This window comes from Callionymus lyra, chromosome 1, assembly GCF_982586985.1.
Source record: "Callionymus lyra chromosome 1, fCalLyr1.hap1.1, whole genome shotgun sequence".
Taxonomy (NCBI): domain Eukaryota; kingdom Metazoa; phylum Chordata; class Actinopteri; order Syngnathiformes; family Callionymidae; genus Callionymus; species Callionymus lyra.
Genome location: NC_141818.1, coordinates 54,288,274 through 54,312,923, shown reverse-complemented (window position 1 = coordinate 54,312,923; position 24,650 = coordinate 54,288,274). Strand labels below are relative to the sequence as shown.

Sequence of the window (24,650 nt, the reverse complement as noted above, 5' to 3'; positions counted from 1 at the left end):
AAAGTCAAATTAAACCAGAGACTTTGATCGGATGCACTGACCCTCTTGTAAATGGCAAATATGGTTCCGATGGAGGCCAAACAGTCGATGTTACTGGATCCGTCCAGTGGATCGAAACACACCACGTACTTCCCCTGGAAGATGAAAATCACACGACAATCCTTGAAACCTTTGTGTTGAATCGTACATTTGATGATCAAATTTAAAAGAATATTTTCCTGAAGAAAATAAGGAACGACTTCCTCATACCTGAGCCTGTTGTCAAGGGTTTACGGTAAATGAAAGTTAGAGGAAGAGATTAATCCATGTGTTTGTTTCGTTTACACTATTGTAACAGTTTATTTAGTGTCTAAACCAGAAGGATGTGTTTCGCCTGCAGTTCATACAAAACTCTGCAGCCAGAATTCTGAGCCGCTCTAGTAGAAGAACTCACATTTCTCCTTCAAACTCTTCACTGGCTGCTCTAGTAGAAGAACTCACATTTCTCCTTCAAACTCTTCACTGGCTGCCAGTTTCTTTCAGGATCATTTTAAAATTCTGGTTCTTACTTTTAGATCTATTCATGGTCAGACCTTCCATCAGTGATCTGATCCAGACTTACACCCCAGCTCGGGCTCTGAGGTCTGTGGATCAGAATCTACTGATGGTTCCTGAACTTCCAGACCAGAGGAGAGAAATCCTTCCAGACTGTTGCTCCTAAGCTTTGGAACCATCTCTGTGTTTGATGATCTACTGACTCCTTCAAGAAACATCTGTGTTTGATGATCTACTGACTCCTTCAAGAAACATCTGTGTTTGATGATCTACTGACTCCTTCAAGAAACATGTGTGTTTGATGATCTACTGACTCCTTCAAGAAACATGTGTGTTTGATGATCTACTGACTCCTTCAAGAAACATCTGTGTTTGATGATCTACTGACTCCTTCAAGAAACATCTGTGTTTGATGATCTACTGACTCCTTCAAGAAACATCTGTGTTTGATGATCTACTGACTCCTTCAAGAAACATCTGTGTTTGATGATCTACTGACTCCTTCAAGAAACATGTGTGTTTGATGATCTACTGACTCCTTCAAGAAACATCTGTGTTTGATGATCTACTGACTCCTTCAAGAAACATGTGTGTTTGATGATCTACTGACTCCTTCAAGAAACATGTGTGTTTGATGATCTACTGACTCCTTCAAGAAACATGTGTGTTTGATGATCTACTGACTCCTTCAAGAAACATCTGTGTTTGATGATCTACTGACTCCTTCAAGAAACATCTGTGTTTGATGATCTACTGACTCCTTCAAGAAACATCTCTGTGTTTGATGATCTACTGACTCCTTCAAGAAACATCTGTGTTTGATGATCTACTGACTCCTTCAAGAAACATGTGTGTTTGATGATCTACTGACTCCTTCAAGAAACATCTGTGTTTGATGATCTACTGACTCCTTCAAGAAACATGTGTGTTTGATGATCTACTGACTCCTTCAAGAAACATGTGTGTTTGATGATCTACTGACTCCTTCAAGAAACATCTGTGTTTGATGATCTACTGACTCCTTCAAGAAACATGTGTGTTTGATGATCTACTGACTCCTTCAAGAAACATGTGTGTTTGATGATCTACTGACTCCTTCAAGAAACATGTGTGTTTGATGATCTACTGACTCCTTCAAGAAACATCTGTGTTTGATGATCTACTGACTCCTTCAAGAAACATCTCTGTGTTTGATGATCTACTGACTCCTTCAAGAAACATCTCTGTGTTTGATGATCTACTGACTCCTTCAAGAAACATCTGTGTTTGATGATCTACTGACTCCTTCAAGAAACATCTGTGTTTGATGATCTACTGACTCCTTCAAGAAACATCTATGTTTGATGATCTACTGACTCCTTCAAGAAACATGTGTGTTTGATGATCTACTGACTCCTTCAAGAAACATGTGTGTTTGATGATCTACTGACTCCTTCAAGAAACATCTGTGTTTGATGATCTACTGACTCCTTCAAGAAACATGTGTGTTTGATGATCTACTGACTCCTTCAAGAAACATCTGTGTTTGATGATCTACTGACTCCTTCAAGAAACATCTGTGTTTGATGATCTACTGACTCCTTCAAGAAACATCTGTGTTTGATGATCTACTGACTCCTTCAAGAAACATCTGTGTTTGATGATCTACTGACTAACTTACTCACTCTCTTATCTTTGGGCGTGACGATCAGATCCTTGTTCTCCTCCGACACCATGCAGCAGGTACCGAAGGACGCCTGCAGCATGTTGATGACCAGGTCGTTGGACAGCACGTCCAGCTTCTTCACCTCGTCCCCGGTCACGTTGATCGAGCCGGCGATGCCTTGTCTGCAGGAAGAAGGTACACAAAAACACGTGCCAGATATTGACTTTCAGCAGGAAGTTACACAAAAATTAGTTAAAGATATTGACTTTCAACAGGAAGTTACACAAAAATAAGTTAAAAATATTGACTTTCAACAGGAAGTTACACAAAAACAAGTTACAAATATTGACTTCCAGGAATGTTCACGCACCAACGATCACCCGTGGACTCACACAACGTTGTCATTGTGTTGTTAGGTTTATCTGAATGAAGGTTCTGTTGGAGTTCGACCCAGTTTCAGAAGAACTGGACTGAAAAATCATCGGCTCGTGAACGAGGATCCAGAACTTTTGTTCCTTGTTTACAAACTGTTTTTCCACGAGCAAGTGAGTTTAAAAACATTTATTTAATTCAATATTTAATCATATTTTATACGTGTGGTTCAGTCCTGAGAAAAACATTCATCTGTCGTCGTTAAAAATCATACAAATCTAAACAGTTTAATATTGAAATTAAAATACTTTATTTTTTCTTATTTCATTGACATTTTCAACATGAAGCAGATGTCAATCATTATGTTGTGATGATAATATCAAATGTTTGATTCAATCTACGTGCAAAATTAAATAAAATAAACAATATCATGTAATTTTAATTTTATATTAAAATATATTTCAAATATCAAGTAACTTTTAAAGATGACAAATATCCACAAAAAGTACATTTTAGGGATGAAAATAAAGTCCTAAAACAAAGTACATTAACTAGTTTAACTAGTAGACAAACTACAACTAGTAATGAATCTAGAAGAATTATATATGAATAGTTTAACCCTGAAGTAACTTGGGTTTGAATATCAAAGAAAGTTGTGTGCGACTCAGGATCATTGTGAGGTTGTGTAACCGCACGTGTGTGTTTTATCACCAGGTTAGAAAGTTGAGAAAAACTGAAGCCGTTTCTCAACAAATGGTATCAGAAGGTGAGACGCAGGAACAAAAAACAGCAAAAATCTCGACCATTGATTAAAGAATTAAAAGAACGAGCGAACAATCTTTTTTCTCCTCATAAGAAACTTTCAAAATACATAATAAGAGAGATGTTGTTAGCATTAGCTTAGCAATCTCTGTCTTTATATCCCTTTTGGTATCTCTGGGTCTCTTATGATTTAATAAAAAAAATGTTAAATATCGTGCATTTTATTTCAACACTAAGTTTTTATATTTAAGTCCAGGGGCCACATTTTATCCACACGTGTGTTTGTGTGAGTGTGTGTGTGTGTGTGTGGGTGTGTGTGTGTGTGTGTGAGTGTGTGTGTGTGTGTGTGTGTGTGTGTGTGTGTGTGTGTGAGTGTGTGTGTGTGTGTGTGTGTGTGTGAGTGTGTGTGTGGGTGTGTGTGTGTGTGTGTGTGAGTGTGAGTGTGTGTGTGTGTGTGTGTGTGTGTGTGTGTGTGTGAGTGTGTGTGTGTGTGTGTGTGTGTGTGTGTGTGTGTGTGTGTGTGTGTGTGTGTGTGAGTGTGTGTGTGAGTGTGTGTGTGTGTGAGTGTGTGTGTGTGTGTGTGTGTGTGTGTGTGTGTGTGTGTGTGAGTGTGAGTGTGAGTGTGAGTGTGAGTGTGTGTGTGTGTGTGTGTGTGTGTGTGTGTGTGTGTGTGTGTGTGTGTGTGTGTGAGTGTGTGTGTGTGTGTGTGTGTGTGTGTGAGTGTGAGTGTGTGTGGCCCAAAAGCAATTGTACAAAGAGTTCAAGTCAAAAGTGAAATTGACTAAAATAAGAACTTGATAAAAGACTCTTTTAAATGTCACGACTACATTTGTAAACCTTAAAAAAAACTGAAGAGAATCAAAGAAAGATGTGAAAAGTATCTTGCTGTGTGAGGTCGAGTTAAAAAACAATAAATATGTTGTGACACAAAGCTGAGATGCTAATGCTAAAGTTAGCATTGAATCATTCAGACTCGTAGGACTTCGATGGGTTAGTTAACAACCGTTTACTGGACTGAACTTATGAATAGTTAGACACCGTGAACTAGTATTATTGTTTGATTCTTTGACATAACCTTTACTTATATTTGAACAGAGAAACATTAGCTAAATGCTAAGTGCTAAGTGCTAAATGCTAAATGCTAAATGCTTAATGCTAAATACTTAATGCTAAATTCTAAATGCTACAAAGTCAGTGTTGTTTTGAAATCGAGCTCCAATGTGATATTTCTGGAGGAGACTTGAGTCACAGGTCGACTCGTGGCTCTTAAAGGTCAAACGTCCTCCCCCCAGAAACAGCGTGTACCTTGACCTCTGACCTCTCCGCGCAGGGACGCAGCACCGCGGGTTCTGTACTCACAGGTGGGCCAGACCCGCCTTCCTCACCGCCGACGAGATGGCCTTGATGGCGGTCAGCATGGAGTTGACCAGCTGCGTCATCTCGCCCGTCGACCCCTTGGCCTGCCGGCCCGTCTCCATGACGAACCGGGTCAGGGTCCAGACGTCCGTGTCGAAGGCGGCCTGGTCCGACATGCTGGTTCCGGAGAGAGAGCGACGAGTGAAGAGGACCAGCTGAGGCGAGCGAGACCTTATGCTCAGACCAGCCTTTCATTCCCAGGTCTGTGCGCCAGAGGATCTATTTGTGTGTGTGTGTGTGTGTGTGTGTGTGTGTGTGTGTGTGTGTGTGAGAGTGTGTGCGCGTGTGTGTGTGTGTGAGAGTGTGTAAGTGTGTGAGTGTCCAGTGTCAGCTCGAGGCAGCTGAAGCTCATAATTGGTCACGTTGTCTCCAAATCATTGTAAATAATCACATTGTTTTGCTGCTCCATGGCAGCCATCTTGGATCCATCAGGTTCCTTGAATTCAACTGAAATATTGAAGAATTATTTCTCTCTAATCTCATCGTTTCTGAGTCGGTGAGAAGTATTTTTATTTACTTTAAAAAGTGTTTCATGCGACACAAGGAAATAATCGACTGGATGTGATCGGATCAGATTTTGGTTTATTTTTAAAATAAAACGAAGCTCCTCCCACTTTCAGATGCTCTCGCGACCTTTAAAGGTCGAACTTGAGCTTAAAGGTCAAACATCTTCAAAACAAACAAAACAAAATTCTTTAGTTTATTTTCAGGGGTTTGCTCTTTGGCCACTGACCACTGCAGAAGAGGATCACGATCCTACACGACATTCTACTGGTCATAATGTTACGGCTGATTCTTGTATTAATATAACTAGTAATGATTTTATTATATCTTTTAACTGATTCATTTAATATTTTTATTGTTATAATATATATAATCTACTGGAAAATAATGACTATTTTATCTTTTTTTAAATTAACATTTAAAACGTTGAAAGTTTGTTCTTTGTTCTAAATATATAAATATAAACATATATATATATATATATATATATATATACAGTATTTATATATTAAATAATTTGCATGCAACAGTTTGCATATTGTAAGGTTTAATTAGTTTTTATTGAATTCTATGATTTTTATATTAAGATGTTAAATATGACATTTTTCCAAATATTATTTATTTATAATATAATTTCAATAATTAAAAAATACATTTTATTATTCAGTAAAACTAAATGTTTTGCTTTTAAAATTCAATATTAACATTTTTGTTTGTTTTATTTTTGGGTTCAATAATAAAAAAAATTGTTAAACCTTTAAAGAACAAAATGATTGAATTAAATTATGGAACAAAAAAAAAAATCAAGGAAAATAATATATATATATATAAACATTACAATGAAAAAATTAAATACATTCAATAATGTGTTTGTGGTATCCTTTGTGTTGTCTCTGGGTCAGAGTGACCCAAAGACCTGAACATAAATCTGTTTGTGGTATCCCTTGTGTTGTCACTGGGTCAGAGTGACCCAAAGGCCTGAAAACAAATGTGTTTGTGGTATTCCTTGTCTTGTCTCTGGGTCAGAGTGACCCAAAGGCCTGAAAACAAATGTGTTTGTGGTATTCCTTGTGTTGTCACTGGGTCAGAGTGACCCAAAGGCTTGAAAACAAATGTGTTTGTGGTATTCCTTGTGTTGTCACTGGGTCAGAGTGACCCAAAGGCTTGAAAACAAATGTGTTTGTGGTATCCCTTGTGTTGTCTCTGGGTCAGAGTGACCCAAAGGCCTGAAAACAAATGTGTTTCTGGTATCCCTTGTGTTGCATCTGGGCCAAAGTGACCCAAAGGCCTGAAAAAAAAGTGTTTGTGGTATCCCTTGTGTTGTCTCTGGGTCAAAGGGACCCGAATCAAGGCATAATAAAAAGTAAACATTTCAATATAAAAATTCGATAAAGTTTCAACAACTAAATGATATAAAACATTAATTATTATATCCAATATTTTGATATATTTTCAAAACTTTCTTGTAAATTCCATTAAATTTCGTGAAACATTCTCAAAACAAACTCCATTGACGTGTTTATTTCCTTCACAAGGTCAGGTTTGGTCCTTCACGAGTTGGTCGGAGGTCAGGAGGTCACGAGGAGCTTCTTCATGATTGTCCGGGTCAAGGGTCAAGGGTCGCGCTGTGACGCTCACTTCAGGGCGTGTCTCTTGCAGATGGCCACGTACTCCAGCACGTCCTCGGGCGAACCCATGGCCACCGGCGTCTTCTGGTGGATGCTGGAGGGCTGGATGTCCAGGATGTTCTGCAGGCCGGTGGACGCCATCCCCCCCGCCTGCTCCATGATGAACGCCATCGGGTTCCCTTCGTACAGCAGACGCAGCTGAGGAGGAACCAGACGGTTAGAACCGTTAGTTACTAACTTGGTTAACCTTCCTGACAGGTTTGAAAATCTAACTCACGAAACTATCAAGAACATTTGAACATCATCTGCATAGAAGAGAACTTTGTGGTCACTTTTATCCCAGAACCTCTGCTTAGCAACCCCCAAAATATTGAAAAATTCAGTTTTATTATGTTAAATAATATATAATATGAAAATGTTGCTTTAAAATGTGAAAATGTAACTTGTTGTTGCTTTAAAATGTCAAAATCTTACTTATTGTTGCTTTAATAAAATGAAAATCTTACTTATTGTTACTTTAAAATATCAAAGTCTTACTTATTGTTACTTTTAATTGTCAAAATCTTACTTATTGTTACTTTAAAATTTAAAAAACTTACATATTGTTGCTTTAATAATATGAAAATCTTACTTATTGTTACTTTAAAATATCAAAGTCTTACTTATTGTTACTTTAAAATATCAAAGTCTTACTTATTGTTACTTTTAATTGTCAAAATCTTACTTATTGTTACTTTAAAATTTAAAAAACTTACTTATTGTTACATTAATAATATCAAAGATTTACTTATTGTTACTTTAAAAATGTCCAAACATACCAATAGTTGCTTTAACAAATGTTATGATATATAGATAAGCTAAATATAGATATAGATATAGATAGATATAAATAAGATAGATATAGAAATAGATATAGATATAGATAAGATAGATATCCAACTATATAACAGGTGAACTCTCACCTTTCCTTTGGGGCTCTTTGCGTTCCCCGGGTACAGAAAGATTCCTCCGTACATCAGCGTCCGGTGAACGTCGGCGACCATTGATCCGATGTAGCGAGCGTTGTACGGGTCAGATCCATCCTGTGGTCACACGAGTGAAGATACATCAACTATCATGTCTTCAAGATCTTCTCTGAGGGTTCTCAGCACACACACATGATTCAAACACTTGATATCTAGAGGTCACCTGAGGAAACTTCTTCTTCTGCAGGTACTCCGTCACCGCCGGCTCGAAGTGTTTGGCGTATCCTTCGTTCACGCTGAAGATCTTCCCTTTCTTCTGGATCTTCACGTCGCGGTCCACCAGGATGAACTCCCCGATGGCCTGAGCAGAAGAATCTTGTTCCCTCAACACAAGTGGACGCTCGTGGACCAGGACTGGACCAGGACCGGACGACACTCACCGGGTCCAGCATGAAGCCGTGGACGCCCTGACCCGTGGAGATGACCATCATGGTGGCGCTGCCGTAGAGAGCGTAACCTGCCGCCACCAGGTTCCTGCCGGGCTGCAGCGCGTCCTCCTCGCACGGCTCGTCCTCGTTGGCCTGAGAACCAACGCCTGGTGACTCTTACACGAAAATGAACAAAACCCTTTTGCCAGTCATGGTTCAAAGCGGTTGAGCTTCATCATCCATGTTCCTCATCTTGAACTTCTTTAGAGGTCACCATAGTTTACTGTTGCTTTAGTAAGTAGATTTCTTACTTATTGTTGCTTTAATTATATGAAAAACTTACTTATTGTTCCTTTAAAATGTATAAATCTTACTTATTGTTGCTTAAATTAAGGTAAGGTAAGGTAAAACTTTATTGATCCCTCAGGAGGTCTCCTTCTATTATATATATATATATATATATATATATATATATATATATATATATATCTTATATAATTATATAAACATCTTACTTTTTGTTACTTTTATAATACGAAAATCTTACATGTTGTTGCTTTAAAATGTATAAATCTTACTTAGTGTTGCTTTAATAATGTGAAAATCTTACTTATTGTTGCTTTAAAATGTATAAATCTTACTTATTGTTGCTTTAATAATATGAAAATCTTACTTATTGTTACTTTAAAATGTATAAATCTTACTTAGTGTTGCTTTAATAATATGAAAATCTTACTTATTGTTACTTTCATAATATGAAAGTAAATCTTACTTATTGTTTCTTTTATAATATGAGAATCTTACTTATTGTTACTTTAAATTATCAAAATCTTACTTATTGTTGCTTTAATAATATGAAAATCTTACTTATTGTTACTTTTATAATGTGAGAATCTTACTTATTGTTGCTTTAAAATGTCAAAATCTTACTTATTGTTGCTTTAATAATATGAAAATCTTATTTATTGTTGCTTTAATAATATGAAAATCTTACTTATTGTTACTTTAAAAAATGTCAAAATCTTACTTATTGTTGCTTTAATAATATGAAAATCTTATTTATCGTTACTTTAATAATATGAAAATCTTATTTATTGTTGCTTTAATAATATGAAAATCTTACTTATTGTTGCTTTAATAATATGAAAATCTTACTTATTGTTGCTTTAAAATGTCAAAATCTTACTTATTGTTGCTTTAATAATATGAAAATCTTATTTATCGTTACTTTAATAATATGAAAATCTTATTTATTGTTGCTTTAATAATATGAAAATCTTACTTATTGTTGCTTTAATAATATGAAAATCTTACTTATTGTTGCTTTAAAATGTCAAAATCTTACTTATTGTTGCTTTAATAATATGAAAATCTTACTTGTTGCAAATAAAAGATGAAATTGTACTTAATGTAGCTTTAAAAATGTTTAAAATTAAGTAACTTGATGTTATTTAGAATTAATCGTTAAACCTTTTTTAATGACGTTTAAATGTAGATTGACCTCGGAACATGTTAGCTTAGCATTAGCTTAGCATCAGCTGACACACAAACGTAGTAGTTCAAGTATCTTCTGACTGTTAATGGATCGGTGATGGACAGTTGGTCTGCGGCTTCACTCAGACTGATGCATTGTGGGTGAAGACCTTTGATGATGGACAGCACTAGATAACTGGTGGTCTGTGACCTCGGCTCCTCCCGTGACTCCATGCTTTAAAAGTTATTATTACAGATTAATAAGTAAGATGTTTGTACCTTTTTGTAGATGGAGAAGATGGTCCCGATGGAGACGAGGCAGTCGATGTTGGAGGATCCGTCCAGAGGGTCGAAGCAGACGATGTACTTGCCCTGAGGACACGAGCGTCAGGACCACAGGTGCGAATAAAGTTGTTTTCGAGCGCCTCACCCGAGTGTCCGGCTCCACGATGATGGCCTCGGCGTTCTCCTCGGACACCAGGACGCAGGAGGTGAAGGACGACGTGATCATGTTGATGATCAGGTCGTTGGACAGGATGTCCAGCTTCTTCACCTGGTCGCCCGTCACGTTGGTGCTGCCCGCGATACCGTAGCTGAGGAGGAGTCAGAGCGTCACCCAGTGGCCACTCTGGGTAGTGCACTCGGATCTAACCTCGTGTTTCTGCTCTTGAACGTTTGAACTCAATATTTAGACATATTTTTTTAGTCTTTGAAAATATCATCGACAGGTAATTAGTCGGATGGGACAGCAGGGGGCAGCAGAGTTCTTCGTACTTACTTGCATAAGAGTGAGAGCAAGAACAGCTCGTTCTGCACCACAGAGAGTGACAAACCTTCTAAAGATTTGTGGATCCAGATGGTAGTTTGAACCAACAACAAAGTGTCATCGTCCGACAGACTGATATCACCTCCTTAGCAGAGGTGATTAATGCACTTTGAACATAGTATTTTAATGCAAAATTAGGATGATTTAAGCATAAAAATGTAAAGAATGTGTTTGACAGTAAAAATGTATTTAAAGCATTTCTGTTACATGACAGTAACGTCGTTTGAACCTGTATTTCCGTGTCATTTCGAGAATGTTTTCGTGGATCTTGAGTTACAAACTTGCTGAAACTGTTGCGTCACGATGAAGAAAGGATGAAGAAAGGATGAAGAAAGGATGAAGAAAGGTGAGTCGTTCTCTCATTCACTTCCTCTTTCACGCCCGTGATTCTTTTAAAAACGTATTTATTGTCACTGAACCTACATTTTATCATTATGTAGCTGCATTAACTTGACTATTAAATGAAAAGTATTCAAGACTATAAATGAATAATATGAACATTTTATGATGATTATATTGACACTCATTCATCTGTTAGAAGAACTCAACAGTCGTGTTTACTTATTATGATTATTTGTTTGCTCATGAAAATGAAGTTAAACAAGTTATTTGAAGGTCAGAACACTTTCCTTCTTCTTCCCCAACTATGGAGTTTTTGCAGTATTTATTTATATCTATAAGTACATGTTTAATCTCGGTCGGTCACAGCAGAAAAGTCTGGTTCTGCTCGAGGTTTCTGCCTGTTAAAAGGATTCTTATTCGCTCCTCGTCGGCTCGGACCTGATTACCTCTTATATAGTTTTTAAATAACTCAATATATTATAACATTTAAAACACTTTTATTTGTTCAGGCTTTTCCTTGATTCTCTGAGACTCCTGTGTTGTTATCAGTTTTATCTTGATCTTTAAAGTATATACTTTATTGAATATTGTTTTGATTGTTTAAGCGCTTTGTGACCCTGGTCTGGAAAAGTACTATATAAATACAAATTACTTACTTACTAATATAAACTTAACAAGTAATAGAAGCTCAACAAAGCTTGAGGAAAAGATCATTTACATGAATGAAGGAGTGGATTATGACGTTTATATTAACATTAATTTAGCTGTTTTGGCTACAAAAAAAAGGGATAAAACTTAGCTTCAGTTCAAAAGGTTTGTTTACTTATTATTATTAATTATCATTTATTTAAAGGTTAAACAAGTTAGTAGGTGGTTAGAACTTCTTAATAATTATGAAGGTTTTACTTACATTCATTAATATTTACAAACACACATGTTCATCTACAGACTCTGCGACACAATATTAACGCATTTTTAGGTTATTTTTCTTTAAAAAATGTTAAAAATCCAGCGTCACTGCGCACGTGGGCGTCAACACTGAACGTGGCTCCAGATGTAGCGAATAGTTTACAAAATAAAAGCCTACATATGACGCAAGTAACCGAAGAGAAGAACTTTCTTTACACGAGTACTTATGTTTGGAACGTACTGATGACGTCACGACGCTGACACGAGAACGTAAACATGATCGAGTGTAACTTTTTAAAGTGGGCGTGTCACGTGACGCTTCCTGCTCCACGCTGGACACAGTTGTGTGTCTGTGTGGCTAAACCCTCTCAGGTGTGTAGCTGACCCTCTCAGGTGTGTAGCTGACCCTCTCAGGTGTGTAGCTGACCCTCTCAGGTGTGTAGCTGACCCTCTCAGGTGTGTAGCTGACCCTCTCAGGTGTGTAGCTGCCTCTGACCCTCTCAGGTGTGTAGCTGCCTCTGACCCTCTCAGGTGTGTAGCTGCCTCTGACCCTCTCAGGTGTGTAGCTGCCTCTGACCCTCTCAGGTGTGTAGCTGCCTCTGACCCTCTCAGGTGTGTAGCTGCCTCTGACCCCCCCCAGGTGTGTCGCTACTCACAGGTGCGCGATCCCGGCTTTGCGCACGGCGCTGGAGATGGCCTTGACCGCGGTGCCCAGAGAGTTGAGCAGCGTGGTCAGCTCCCCGGTGCCCCCCGCTCGACGACCCTCCTCCATCACGAACCGGGTCATGGTGACCACGTTCGTGTCGAAGACTCCCTGGTCAGACATCCTGCTGTGAGTGCGGACGTGAAGGAGGACGCAGGGCTTTAAACGACGCGGAACAGGAGGATGAAGAGGAGGAAGAGGAGGAGGAGGAGGAGGAGGAGGAGGAGGGGGCCCGCGGGGGCGGGGCGGAGAGGTGTGGCCCCTGATCCAACACAGGACTGTTCGGAACCTACTTGTTGAACTTTTAATACCATCGTAACTATTTTACCATCTTCCAAATCCATAGAAAACTATAATATTTAACCAAATTTGAATTTATTTTCTAGATATTACACGTTTTTTCTTTTACTCAAACCTACGCAGGAGCCGAGGTCTAAAGCAAACAAGTTCACAAACATTTTACTGTGAATATTTTTGCTCTTTTTGCTCATTGAATAATACCATCGTAAACAATTTTACCATCTTCCAAATCCATAGAAAAACTATAATATTTAACCAAATTTGAATTTATTTTCTAGATATTTCACTTCATTTTTCTTTCACTCAAACTTACGCAGGAGCCGAGGTCTAAAGCAAACAAGTTAAGAAACATTTAACTGTGAATATTTTGGTTATTATTGCTCACCAAACCAAAAATGAACACAGAATCTGAATCAGAATGTTTTAACTTCTACTGACTGTTGTAATCGCTCCAGTTATGCTAACCGCTAACAATGCTAGCAGCTTTTTACGCTGAAGTCACCGTTTATTTTCTACGAAGACATGATGTAAAAAATAACAAGAAAAAACTCTTATATGGAAACAATAAATGTTAAGAAGAGAAAAACATGTTATTTATTCTGGAGATTATTTATATTTTTTTTTAAAGGGAAAAAATGATCAAAAATGAAAAAATAATTCATTAATCATAAATCACAAGCAAAAGGTGGAAATATGTTTAATAAAGATAAGTTAAGTTTTAATCTCTCAATCCAGAGTATATACTTATATTTGTACTTTCTATGAAATCATTTAAATACATTTTGTAAAAGAGTCTGAACAAGAATCTGCTTCATTAACAAGAACAATATCATTAAATCAGATTTAGGTGAAATAAAAATTATTTGGTTGGTTGTAAATGTTTAAATTAAAATATTCTTAAAGTCAAACTGTCCTTGGTTTTATATTCACTTTGTCAAAGTATTTTTATGTTTATTTGGTTCTATTTAAGTTGTTATTGATGTGAGGTCAAATGTTTGCTGTATTTTTAAATAATGTTTGTTTTATTAAGTGTTGAGTCACGTGTGCTTCCTTCAGCAGGTGCTGACCACTGCGGATCACAGCGACTCGAGGGTCATGAGGTCGCAGCAGAAGGAGCTGGTCTCAGATCAGATGTTGCTCAAGGTTTGATAAGATGTTTCCTCACGAGTCACGATTCTTTTCTTTCAGCTTCAGCTCCAGGAACGTGTGTCACGAGCTTTTGTTCTCAGGTGAGGGTTTAAGAGTTGAACCAACAGAAGGATGTGGAGATAAGGTCATTGTGAGGTCAATATATTGGAATTAAACCTAAATGAATAAACAAAATATGGAGAACATTTTTAAATGAGATTAAAATGTTTTAATAAAAAGCATCAATATTTGTGTTAAGATAATGTTTATAGTTATAGTTATAGTTTATAGTTATAGTTATAGTTATAGTTATGGTTATAATTATAATTATAATTATAGTTATAGTTATAATTATAGTTATAGTTATAGTTATAATTATAGTTATAGTTATAGTTATGGTTATAATTATAATTATAGTTATAGTTATAATTATAGTTATAGTTATGGTTATAATTATAGTTATAGTTATAATTATAGTTATAGTTATAGTTATGGTTATAATTATAATTATAATTATAGTTATAGTTATAGTTATAATTATAGTTATAGTTATAGTTAGGTAAAGAAAATTGATAGAAAATATATTTAAATATTAAAAAAATATGAAGGATACAAAAACAAATTTTAGTTAGGAGGACAAGTTAGGATGAGAATGTTAGTTAATAAATAACTAAATATAAAATGATCAAATAAATAAATAAACCTTTAAAAAAAGAAATAATTTTAAATAAATAAAATGTTTTGTAGGTTTGTTTAGATTTAAAGTTATAGTTTAGAATATAAATTAAAAACGGAATAAAAAATGATAAAATAAATGACAAACTTTTTTTAATTTGAAGAATATATTTTGTAAAATGTTAAAATACAGTAAGAAAAAAAAAACTGTTGGAGTTAAAGTCATAGTTAAGTTGAGAAACTGATTTAAAAATGGAATTAAATAAAAAAAAAAAGATCTTATAACATTTAAAATATGAAGAATTTTTAAATATTGTTTTCAAAAATAGATTAAAAGAACATTTTGTGTGAACTAGCGTTAGATTAGTTACAGTTAGAATATGAATGAAAGAATGTAATAAAAAAAATAAATTAGTAAAAATCTGATAATTTTTTCAATAAAAGTTTGAACATATAGAAAAAAACACTGGGATTGAAGAAGATTTAAAAACAACACAGTATTGGTTCATCAACATGTTCAGAGAGTTTCTCCAGGTTCTGTGAACACGTTCAATAAAAACATCTTTGTCGTGATGAATGTTGTCTCTTCCACCATAGAAGTTGTGCGATTGTGTTGTTTTGTGTTGAGCAGGTTTGTGTTGTTTCTGCAGAAAACTACGCTTCAGATCCGACGACCTTCGTCTCGACTCTTGACTTTTCAGCTTCTAAAGAAAACCTTGTTTTCCATCAACGTTGAGTCTGAGCTTCAGTGTCTCAACATCTGATCCTGATGCTTTGTGTCCTTCATCCCAGCCCCGGCTCCACTAATCCAGCTCTGTGTCTGGTCCTGGTCCACATGCCGGAGCGAGGCCGGACCCGTCCCGACCTCCTGACCTCCTGACCTCCTGACCTCCACCTAATCCAGCGCCTCTGGGGTGAAAAACTGCAAACTGTGGCGCGAGAAACGTCACCGTCGACCGAACTACTTCCTGTTGTGAAGGTTTGAGTGACAGGTGTGTTTCAGACCAGTTTTTCATGTTTCTCTCCTTTAACTGTGATGGAGGATCACTGTGAAGTACTTCCTCATACTCTACTCTCATTTAATACTGCAGGAGAAGTATTACTACACATAAAAGTATCATGATACCACACACAAAAGTATCATGATACCAAACATAAAGTATCATAATACCACACAAACAAGTATCATAAAACCACACATAAAGTATCATAATACCACACAAAAGTATTATAATACCACACAAAGTATTATAATACCACACAAAAGTATTATTATACCACACATAAAGTATCATAATACCACACAAAAGTATTATAATACCACACAAAAGTATTATTATACCACACATAAAGTATTATAATACCACACAAACAAGTATCATAATACAACACAATGTATCATAATACCACACATAAAGTATCATAATACAACACATAATGTATCATAATACCACACATAAAGTATCATAAAACCACACAAACAAGTATCATAATACAACACATACAGTATCATAATACCACACAAATACTATCCTAGTACCACACAAAAACTATACTAATACCACACAACAAACTATCATAATACAACACTTTTGTATTATATTTTGTATAATATCTCTGTTGATCCAACTGAGCTCCAGAGGCTGAACTTAGTCAATTGTTGCTAGAAATCAAACAATGAGTGAAAACACTTTGAAGCTAAATGTGGACAAAACTGAAACTCTGGTGATTGTTGATGATAAGATTCCAGGGTTGAGTCAGTACTTGGGTGACTTATGTCAGTCTGTCAAACTGAGCCTGAGAAACCTGGGTGTTGTATTTGATAAAGACATGTCTCTTGTTCAACACTGAAGAAAACTGACCAGAAACTGTTTCCTTCAACTGAGAAAAATCTCTAAACTTAGGAAAATGTTGTCACAACATGATCTGGATCTTATAATCCATGCGTTTGTGTCGTTTACACTATTGTAACAGTTTATTTTGTGTCTAAACCAGAAGGATGTGTTTCGCCTGCAGTTCATACTAAACTCTGCAGCCAGAATTCTGAGCCGCTCTAGTAGAAGAACTCACATTTCTCCTTCAAACTCTTCACTAGTTTCTCTCAAGATCAACACATTTCTATGTTACACTATGAATAAAATTATTAAAAGCTGGTTTAAACAAACTAAATATAACTACATGACAGACATTTATGAACAAAATAAACATGACAATTACACTAGTTTTAGAACAAAATAAAAAGAGCTGGTATAAATTAAATAAATAATATAATTATTTTTAAATTCTGTTGAATTAACATACATTTATAAACACTTTTTCCATTCAACACATTTAAACAGAACATGGATAAATTAAATAAATAAACCATTAAAAAAGATTTAACGCTATATAACGTAGATATTTTTATACATACATGGACGACTTTTGTAAATTGTACAAAAATGAGAAGAAATAAACAAAATGTACAAAATATACAAGAGGAATAATAATAATAATAAACACGTCAACAGTTCAACTCAAGTGTTCAAGAGTGAGATGGTGGAGGTGAAGTGTTCAAGAGTGAGATGGTGGAGGTGAAGTGTTCAAGAGTGAGATGGTGGAGATGAAGTGTTCAAGAGTGAGATGGTGGAGATGAAGTGTTCAAGAGTGAGATGGTGGAGATGAAGTGTTCAAGAGTGAGATGGTGGAGATGAAGTGTTCAAGAGTGAGATGGTGGAAATGAAGTGTTCAAGAGTGAGATGGTGGAGATGAAGTGTTCAAGAGTGAGATGGTGGAGATGAAGTGTTCAAGAGTGAGATGGTGGAGATGAAGTGTTCAAGAGTGAGATGGTGGAGATGAAGTGTTCAAGAGTGAGATGGTGGAGATGAAGTGTTCAACAGTGAGATGGTGGAGATGAAGTGTTCAAGAGTGAGATGGTGGAGATGAAGTGTTCAAGAGTGAGATGGTGGAGATGAAGTGTTCAAGAGTGAGATGGTGGAGATGAAGTGTTCAAGAGTGAGATGGTGGAGATGAAGTGTTCAAGAGTGAGATGGTGGAGATGAAGTGTTCAAGAGTGAGATGGTGGAGGTGAAGTGTTCAACAGTGAGATGGTGGAGATGAAGTGTTCAAGAGTGAGATGGTGGAGATGAAGTGTTCAACAGTGAGATGGTGGAGATGAAGTGTTCAAGAGTGAGATGGTGGAGATGAAGTGTTCAAGAGTTAGATGGTGGAGATGAAGTGTTCAACAGTGAGATGTTGGAGATGAAGTGTTCAAGAGTGAGATGGTGGAGATGAAGTGTTCAACAGTGAGATGGTGGAGATGAAGTGTTCAAGAGTGAGATGGTGGAGATGAAGTGTTCAAGAGTGAGATGGTGGAGATGAAGTGTTCAACAGTGAGATGGTGGAGATGAAGTGTTCAACAGTGAGATGGTGGAGATGAAGTGTTCAAGAGTGAGATGGTGGAGATGAAGTGTTCAACAGTGAGATGGTGGAGATGAAGTGTTCAAGAGTGAGATGGTGGAGATGAAGTGTTCAAGAGTGAGATGGTGGAGATGAAGTGTTCAAGAGTGAGATGGTGGAGATGAAGTGTTCAAGAGTGAGATGGTGGAGGTGAAGTGTTCAAGAGTGAGATGGTGGAGATGAAGTGTTCAAGAGTGAGATGGTGGAGATGAAGTGTTCAAGAGTGAGATGGTGGAGATGAAGTGTTCAAGAGTGAGATGGTGGAGATGAAGTGTTCAAGAGTGAGATGGTGGAGATGAAGTGTTCAACAGTGAGATGGTGGAGGTGAAGTGTTCAACAGTGAGATGGTGGAGGTGAAGTGTTCAAGAGTGAGATGGTGGAGATGAAGTGTTCAAGAGTGAGATGGTGGAGATGAAGTGTTCAAGAGTGAGATGGTGGAGATGAAGTGTTCAAGAGTGAGATGGTGGAGGTGAAGTGTTCAACAGTGAGATGGTGGAGGTGAAGTGTTCAAGAGTGAGATGGTGGAGATGAAGTGTTCAAGAGTGAGATGGTGGAGATGAAGTGTTCAAGAGTGAGATGGGGGAGATGAAGTGTTCAAGAGTTAGATGGTGGAGGTGAAGTGTTCAAGAGTGAGATGGTGGAGGTGAAGTGTTCAAGAGTGAGATGGTGGAGATGAAGTGTTCAAGAGTGAGATGGTGGAGATGAAGTGTTCAAGAGTGAGATGGTGGAGGTGAAGTGTTCAACAGTGAGATGGTGGAGATGAAGTGTTCAACAGTGAGATGGTGGAGATGAAGTGTTCAAGAGTGAGATGGTGGAGATGAAGTGTTCAACAGTGAGATGGTGGAGATGAAGTGTTCAACAGTGAGATGGTGGAGATGAAGTGTTCAACAGTGAGATGGTGGAGATGAAGTGTTCAAGAGTGAGATGGTGGAGATGAAGTGTTCAAGAGTGAGATGGTGGAGGTGAAGTGTTCAAGAGTGAGATGGTGGAGATGAAGTGTTCAAGAGTGAGATGGTGGAGATGAAGTGTTCAACAGTGAGATGGTGGAGATGAAGTGTTCAAGAGTGAGATGGTGGAGGTGAAGTGTTCAAGAGTGAGATGGTGGAGATGAAGTGTTCAACAGTGAGATGGTGGAGGTGAAGTGTTCAAGAGTGAGATGGTGGAGATGAAGTGTTCAACAGTGAGATGGTGGAGATGAAGTGTTCAACAGTGAGATGGTGGAGGTGAAGTGTTCAAGAGTGAGATGGTGGAGATGAAGTGTTCAAGAGTGAGATGGTGGAGATGAAGTGTTCAACAGTGAGATGGTGGAGGTGAAGTGTTCAAGAGTGAGATGGTGGAGGTGAAGTGTTCAAGAGTGAGATGGTGGAGATGAAGTGTTCAACAGTGAGATGGTGGAGGTGAAGTGTTCAAGAGTGAGATGGTGGAGGTGAAGTGTTCAACAGTGAGATGGTGGAGGTGAAGTGTTCAACAGTGAGATGGTGGAGATGAAGTGTTCAAGAGTGAGATGGTGGAGATGAAGTGTTCAACAGTGAGATGGTGGAGATGAAGTGTTCAACAGTGAGATGGTGGAGGTGAAGTGTTCAAGAGTGAGATGGTGGAGATGAAGTGTTCAAGAGTGAGATGGTGGAGATGAAGTGTTCAAGAGTGAGATGGTGGAGATGAAGTGTTCAAGAGTGAGATGGTGGAGATGAAGTGTTCAACAGTGAGATGGTGGAGATGAAGTGTTCAAGAGTGAGATGGTGGAGATGAAGTGTTCAAGAGTGAGATGGTGGAGATGAAGTGTTCAAGAGTGAGATGGTGGAGATGAAGTGTTCAAGAGTGAGATGGTGGAGATGAAGTGTTCAAGAGTGAGATGGTTGAGATGAAGTGTTCAAGAGTGAGATGGTGGAGATGAAGTGTTCAAGAGTGAGATGGTGGAGATGAAGTGTTCAAGAGTGAGATGGTGGAGGTGAAGTGTTCAACAGTGAGATGGTGGAGATGAAGTGTTCAAGAGTGAGATGGTGGAGATGAAGTGTTCAACAGTGAGATGGTGGAGATGAAGTGTTCAAGAGTGAGATGGTGGAGATGAAGTGTTCAAGAGTTAGATGGTGGAGATGAAGTGTTCAACAGTGAGATGGTGGAGATGAAGTGTTCAAGAGTGAGATGGTGGAGATGAAGTGTTCAACAGTGAGATGGTGGAGATGAAGTGTTCAAGAGTGAGATGGTGGAGATGAAGTGTTCAAGAGTGAGATGGTGGAGATGAAGTGTTCAACAGTGAGATGGTGGAGATGAAGTGTTCAACAGTGAGATGGTGGAGATGAAGTGTTCAAGAGTGAGATGGTGGAGATGAAGTGTTCAACAGTGAGATGGTGGAGATGAAGTGTTCAAGAGTGAGATGGTGGAGATGAAGTGTTCAAGAGTGAGATGGTGGAGATGAAGTGTTCAAGAGTGAGATGGTGGAGATGAAGTGTTCAACAGTGAGATGGTGGAGATGAAGTGTTCAAGAGTGAGATGGTGGAGATGAAGTGTTCAAGAGTGAGATGGTGGAGATGAAGTGTTCAAGAGTGAGATGGTGGAGGTGAAGTGTTCAACAGTGAGATGGTGGAGATGAAGTGTTCAAGAGTGAGATGGTGGAGATGAAGTGTTCAACAGTGAGATGGTGGAGATGAAGTGTTCAAGAGTGAGATGGTGGAGATGAAGTGTTCAAGAGTGAGATGGTGGAGATGAAGTGTTCAAGAGTGAGATGGTGGAGGTGAAGTGTTCAACAGTGAGATGGTGGAGATGAAGTGTTCAAGAGTGAGATGGTGGAGATGAAGTGTTCAACAGTGAGATGGTGGAGATGAAGTGTTCAACAGTGAGATGGTGGAGGTGAAGTGTTCAAGAGTGAGATGGTGGAGATGAAGTGTTCAAGAGTGAGATGGTGGAGATGAAGTGTTCAAGAGTGAGATGGTGGAGATGAAGTGTTCAAGAGTGAGATGGTGGAGATGAAGTGTTCAAGAGTGAGATGGTGGAGATGAAGTGTTCAAGAGTGAGATGGTGGAGGTGAAGTGTTCAACAGTGAGATGGTGGAGATGAAGTGTTCAAGAGTGAGATGGTGGAGATGAAGTGTTCAACAGTGAGATGGTGGAGATGAAGTGTTCAAGAGTGAGATGGTGGAGATGAAGTGTTCAAGAGTGAGATGGTGGAGATGAAGTGTTCAAGAGTGAGATGGTGGAGGTGAAGTGTTCAACAGTGAGATGGTGGAGATGAAGTGTTCAAGAGTGAGATGGTGGAGATGAAGTGTTCAACAGTGAGATGGTGGAGATGAAGTGTTCAACAGTGAGATGGTGGAGGTGAAGTGTTCAAGAGTGAGATGGTGGAGATGAAGTGTTCAAGAGTGAGATGGTGGAGATGAAGTGTTCAAGAGTGAGATGGTGGAGATGAAGTGTTCAAGAGTGAGATGGTGGAGATGAAGTGTTCAAGAGTGAGATGGTGGAGATGAAGTGTTCAAGAGTGAGATGGTGGAGATGAAGTGTTCAAGAGTGAGATGGTGGAGATGAAGTGTTCAAGAGTGAGATGGTGGAGATGAAGTGTTCAAGAGTGAGATGGTGGAGATGAAGTGTTCAAGAGTGAGATGGTGGAGATGAAGTGTTCAAGAGTGAGATGGTGGAGATGAAGTGTTCAAGAGTGAGATGGTGGAGGTGAAGTGTTCAACAGTGAGATGGTGGAGATGAAGTGTTCAAGAGTGAGATGGTGGAGATGAAGTGTTCAACAGTGAGATGGTGGAGATGAAGTGTTCAAGAGTGAGATGGTGGAGATGAAGTGTTCAAGAGTTAGATGGTGGAGATGAAGTGTTCAACAGTGAGATGGTGGAGATGAAGTGTTCAAGAGTGAGATGGTGGAGATGAAGTGTTCAAGAGTGAGATGGTGGAGATGAAGTGTTCAACAGTGAGATGGTGGAGATGAAGTGTTCAACAGTGAGATGGTGGAGATGAAGTGTTCAAGAGTGAGATGGTGGAGATGAAGTGTTCAACAGTGAGATGGTGGAGATGAAGTGTTCAAGAGTGAGATGGTGGAGATGAAGTGTTCAAGAGTGAGATGGTGGAGATGAAGTGTTCAAGAGTGAGATGGTGGAGATGAAGTGTTCAAGAGTGAGATGGTGGAGATGAAGTGTTCAAGAGTGAGATGGTGGAGATGAAGTGTTCAAGAGTGAGATGGTGGAGATGAAGTGTTCAACAGTGAGATGGTGGAGATGAAGTGTTCAAGAGTGAGATGGTGGAGATGAAGTGTTCAAGAGTGAGATGGTGGAGATGAAGTGTTCAAGAGTGAGATGGTGGAGATGAAGTGTTCAAGAGTGAGATGGTGGAGGTGAAGTGTTCAAGAGTGAGATGGTGGAGATGAAGTGTTCAAGAGTGAGATGGTGGAGATGAAGTGTTCAAGAGTGAGATGGTGGAGATGAAGTGTTCAAGAGTGAGATGGTGGAGATGAAGTGTTCAACAGTGAGATGGTGGAGGTGAAGTGTTCAACAGTGAGATGGTGGAGGTGAAGTGTTCAAGAGTGAGATGGTGGAGATGAAGTGTTCAAGAGTGAGATGGTGGAGATGAAGTGTTCAAGAGTGAGATGGTGGAGATGAAGTGTTCAAGAGTGAGATGGTGGAGGTGAAGTGTTCAACAGTGAGATGGTGGAGATGAAGTGTTCAAGAGTGAGATGGTGGAGATGAAGTGTTCAAGAGTGAGATGGTGGAGATGAAGTGTTCAAGAGTGAGATGGTGGAGATGAAGTGTTCAAGAGTTAGATGGTGGAGGTGAAGTGTTCAAGAGTGAGATGGTGGAGGTGAAGTGTTCAAGAGTGACATGGTGGAGATGAAGTGTTCAAGAGTGAGATGGTGGAGATGAAGTGTTCAAGAGTGAGATGGTGGAGGTGAAGTGTTCAACAGTGAGATGGTGGAGATGAAGTGTTCAACAGTGAGATGGTGGAGATGAAGTGTTCAACAGTGAGATGGTGGAGATGAAGTGTTCAACAGTGAGATGGTGGAGGTGAAGTGTTCAAGAGTGAGATGGTGGAGGTGAAGTGTTCAAGAGTGAGCTGGTGGAGATGAAGTGTTCAAGAGTGAGATGGTGGAGGTGAAGTGTTCAACAGTGAGATGGTGGAGGTGAAGTGTTCAAGAGTGAGATGGTGGAGGTGAAGTGTTCAAGAGTGAGATGGTGGAGATGAAGTGTTCAACAGTGAGATGGTGGAGGTGAAGTGTTCAACAGTGAGATGGTGGAGGTGAAGTGTTCAAGAGTGAGATGGTGGAGATGAAGTGTTCAAGAGTGAGATGGTGGAGATGAAGTGTTCAACAGTGAGATGGTGGAGGTGAAGTGTTCAAGAGTGAGATGGTGGAGGTGAAGTGTTCAAGAGTGAGATGGTGGAGGTGAAGTGTTCAAGAGTGAGATGGTGGAGATGAAGTGTTCAAGAGTGAGATGGTGGAGGTGAAGTGTTCAACAGTGAGATGGTGGAGGTGAAGTGTTCAAGAGTGAGATGGTGGAGATGAAGTGTTCAAGAGTGAGATGGTGGAGATGAAGTGTTCAACAGTGAGATGGTGGAGGTGAAGTGTTCAAGAGTGAGATGGTGGAGGTGAAGTGTTCAAGAGTGAGATGGTGGAGATGAAGTGTTCAACAGTGAGATGGTGGAGATGAAGTGTTCAAGAGTGAGATGGTGGAGATGAAGTGTTCAACAGTGAGATGGTGGAGATGAAGTGTTCAAGAGTGAGATGGTGGAGGTGAAGTGTTCAAGAGTGAGATGGTGGAGATGAAGTGTTCAACAGTGAGATGGTGGAGGTGAAGTGTTCAAGAGTGAGATGGTGGAGATGAAGTGTTCAAGAGTGAGATGGTGGAGATGAAGTGTTCAAGAGTGAGATGGTGGAGATGAAGTGTTCAAGAGTGAGATGGTGGAGATGAAGTGTTCAAGAGTGAGATGGTGGAGATGAAGTGTTCAAGAATGAGATGGTGGAGATGAAGTGTTCAAGAGTGAGATGGTGGAGATGAAGTGTTCAAGAGTGAGATGGTGGAGGTAGAAAGTCTTCTTGAGGAGGTTCTTGTCCTTGTCTGGGGTCAGAAGAAGGAGGATCTGGGGTGAGTCGGGTCTTTGATGATGTTCTCTGCTCTCCTCCTGGTCCTGGACTCGTTCAGTTCCTGGATGGAGGTCTCAGTGGCACCGATGATCAAGGTCACAGTTGAATCTCCTCCATCACTGTGTTGCTGCAGAGAACCACACAGTGATGGAGGAGGAAGAACCGACTGACGACTGTAGAAGTTCATCATCAGATGCTTGGACAGCTCGTGTCTCTTCAGCTGACGCAGAAGTTCCTCCTCTGCTGGGTCTTCTTCAGGAACCAGGTCCTGGGAGATGTTGAAACAAAGAAGCTGTTTAAAACATTTATAAATGAAATAAACATTAAAATATTAATTTCACACCATTTAAAAAAAATAGGCAGCAATAAGTACATTAAATACATTTATACATAAAGTAAACACGACACAAAACTCATGAACATTTGCTTTAAATAAGAAGAAAAATATATTGTCTGGAAAACTTCAATGAAATAAATGAAAATGTCTGGAGATGAGAGTAAATAACCGGAAACTGTTTAAAATTGAAACCAAC

At 38.8% G+C, this 24,650-nt stretch overlaps 3 protein-coding genes across 4 annotated transcripts in view; 1 reads left to right on the top strand and 2 right to left on the bottom strand.

Moving 5' to 3' along the window:
• The window catches only part of fbp2 (fructose-1,6-bisphosphatase 2), a 13,453-nt gene extending 8,510 nt beyond the window's left edge, over nt 1–4,943 (bottom strand). The window contains exons 1-3 of the mRNA XM_087813085.1: nt 4,673–4,943; nt 2,199–2,361; nt 42–134 (exon numbers count right to left, since the gene is read on the bottom strand). Coding sequence (XP_087669211.1) covers nt 42–134; nt 2,199–2,361; nt 4,673–4,845 — 429 coding nt within the window. The 5' untranslated portion in view covers nt 4,846–4,943. The remainder of the gene's footprint in view (nt 1–41; nt 135–2,198; nt 2,362–4,672) is intronic.
• Nucleotides 4,944–6,738: 1,795 nt separating this feature from the next.
• On the bottom strand, nt 6,739–12,693 carry LOC148090151 (fructose-1,6-bisphosphatase 1-like). The gene is made up of 7 exons (XM_087813072.1): nt 12,461–12,693; nt 10,158–10,320; nt 10,007–10,099; nt 8,267–8,407; nt 8,050–8,187; nt 7,824–7,943; nt 6,739–7,059 (listed from the first exon to the last, which is right to left on the bottom strand). The coding sequence occupies exons 1-7, from the start codon at nt 12,628–12,630 to the stop codon at nt 6,868–6,870; spliced, it is 1,017 nt and encodes a 338-aa protein (XP_087669198.1). The 5' UTR covers nt 12,631–12,693; the 3' UTR covers nt 6,739–6,867.
• An 856-nt stretch (nt 12,694–13,549) lies between these two features.
• kank1a (KN motif and ankyrin repeat domains 1a) overlaps nt 13,550–24,650 on the top strand; it is a 73,158-nt gene continuing 62,057 nt past the window's right edge. For both annotated transcript variants that reach the window (XM_087813051.1, XM_087813038.1), the window contains exons 1-2: nt 13,550–14,036; nt 15,403–15,602. The gene's annotated coding sequence lies outside the window, so the exon portion shown is untranslated. The remainder of the gene's footprint in view (nt 14,037–15,402; nt 15,603–24,650) is intronic.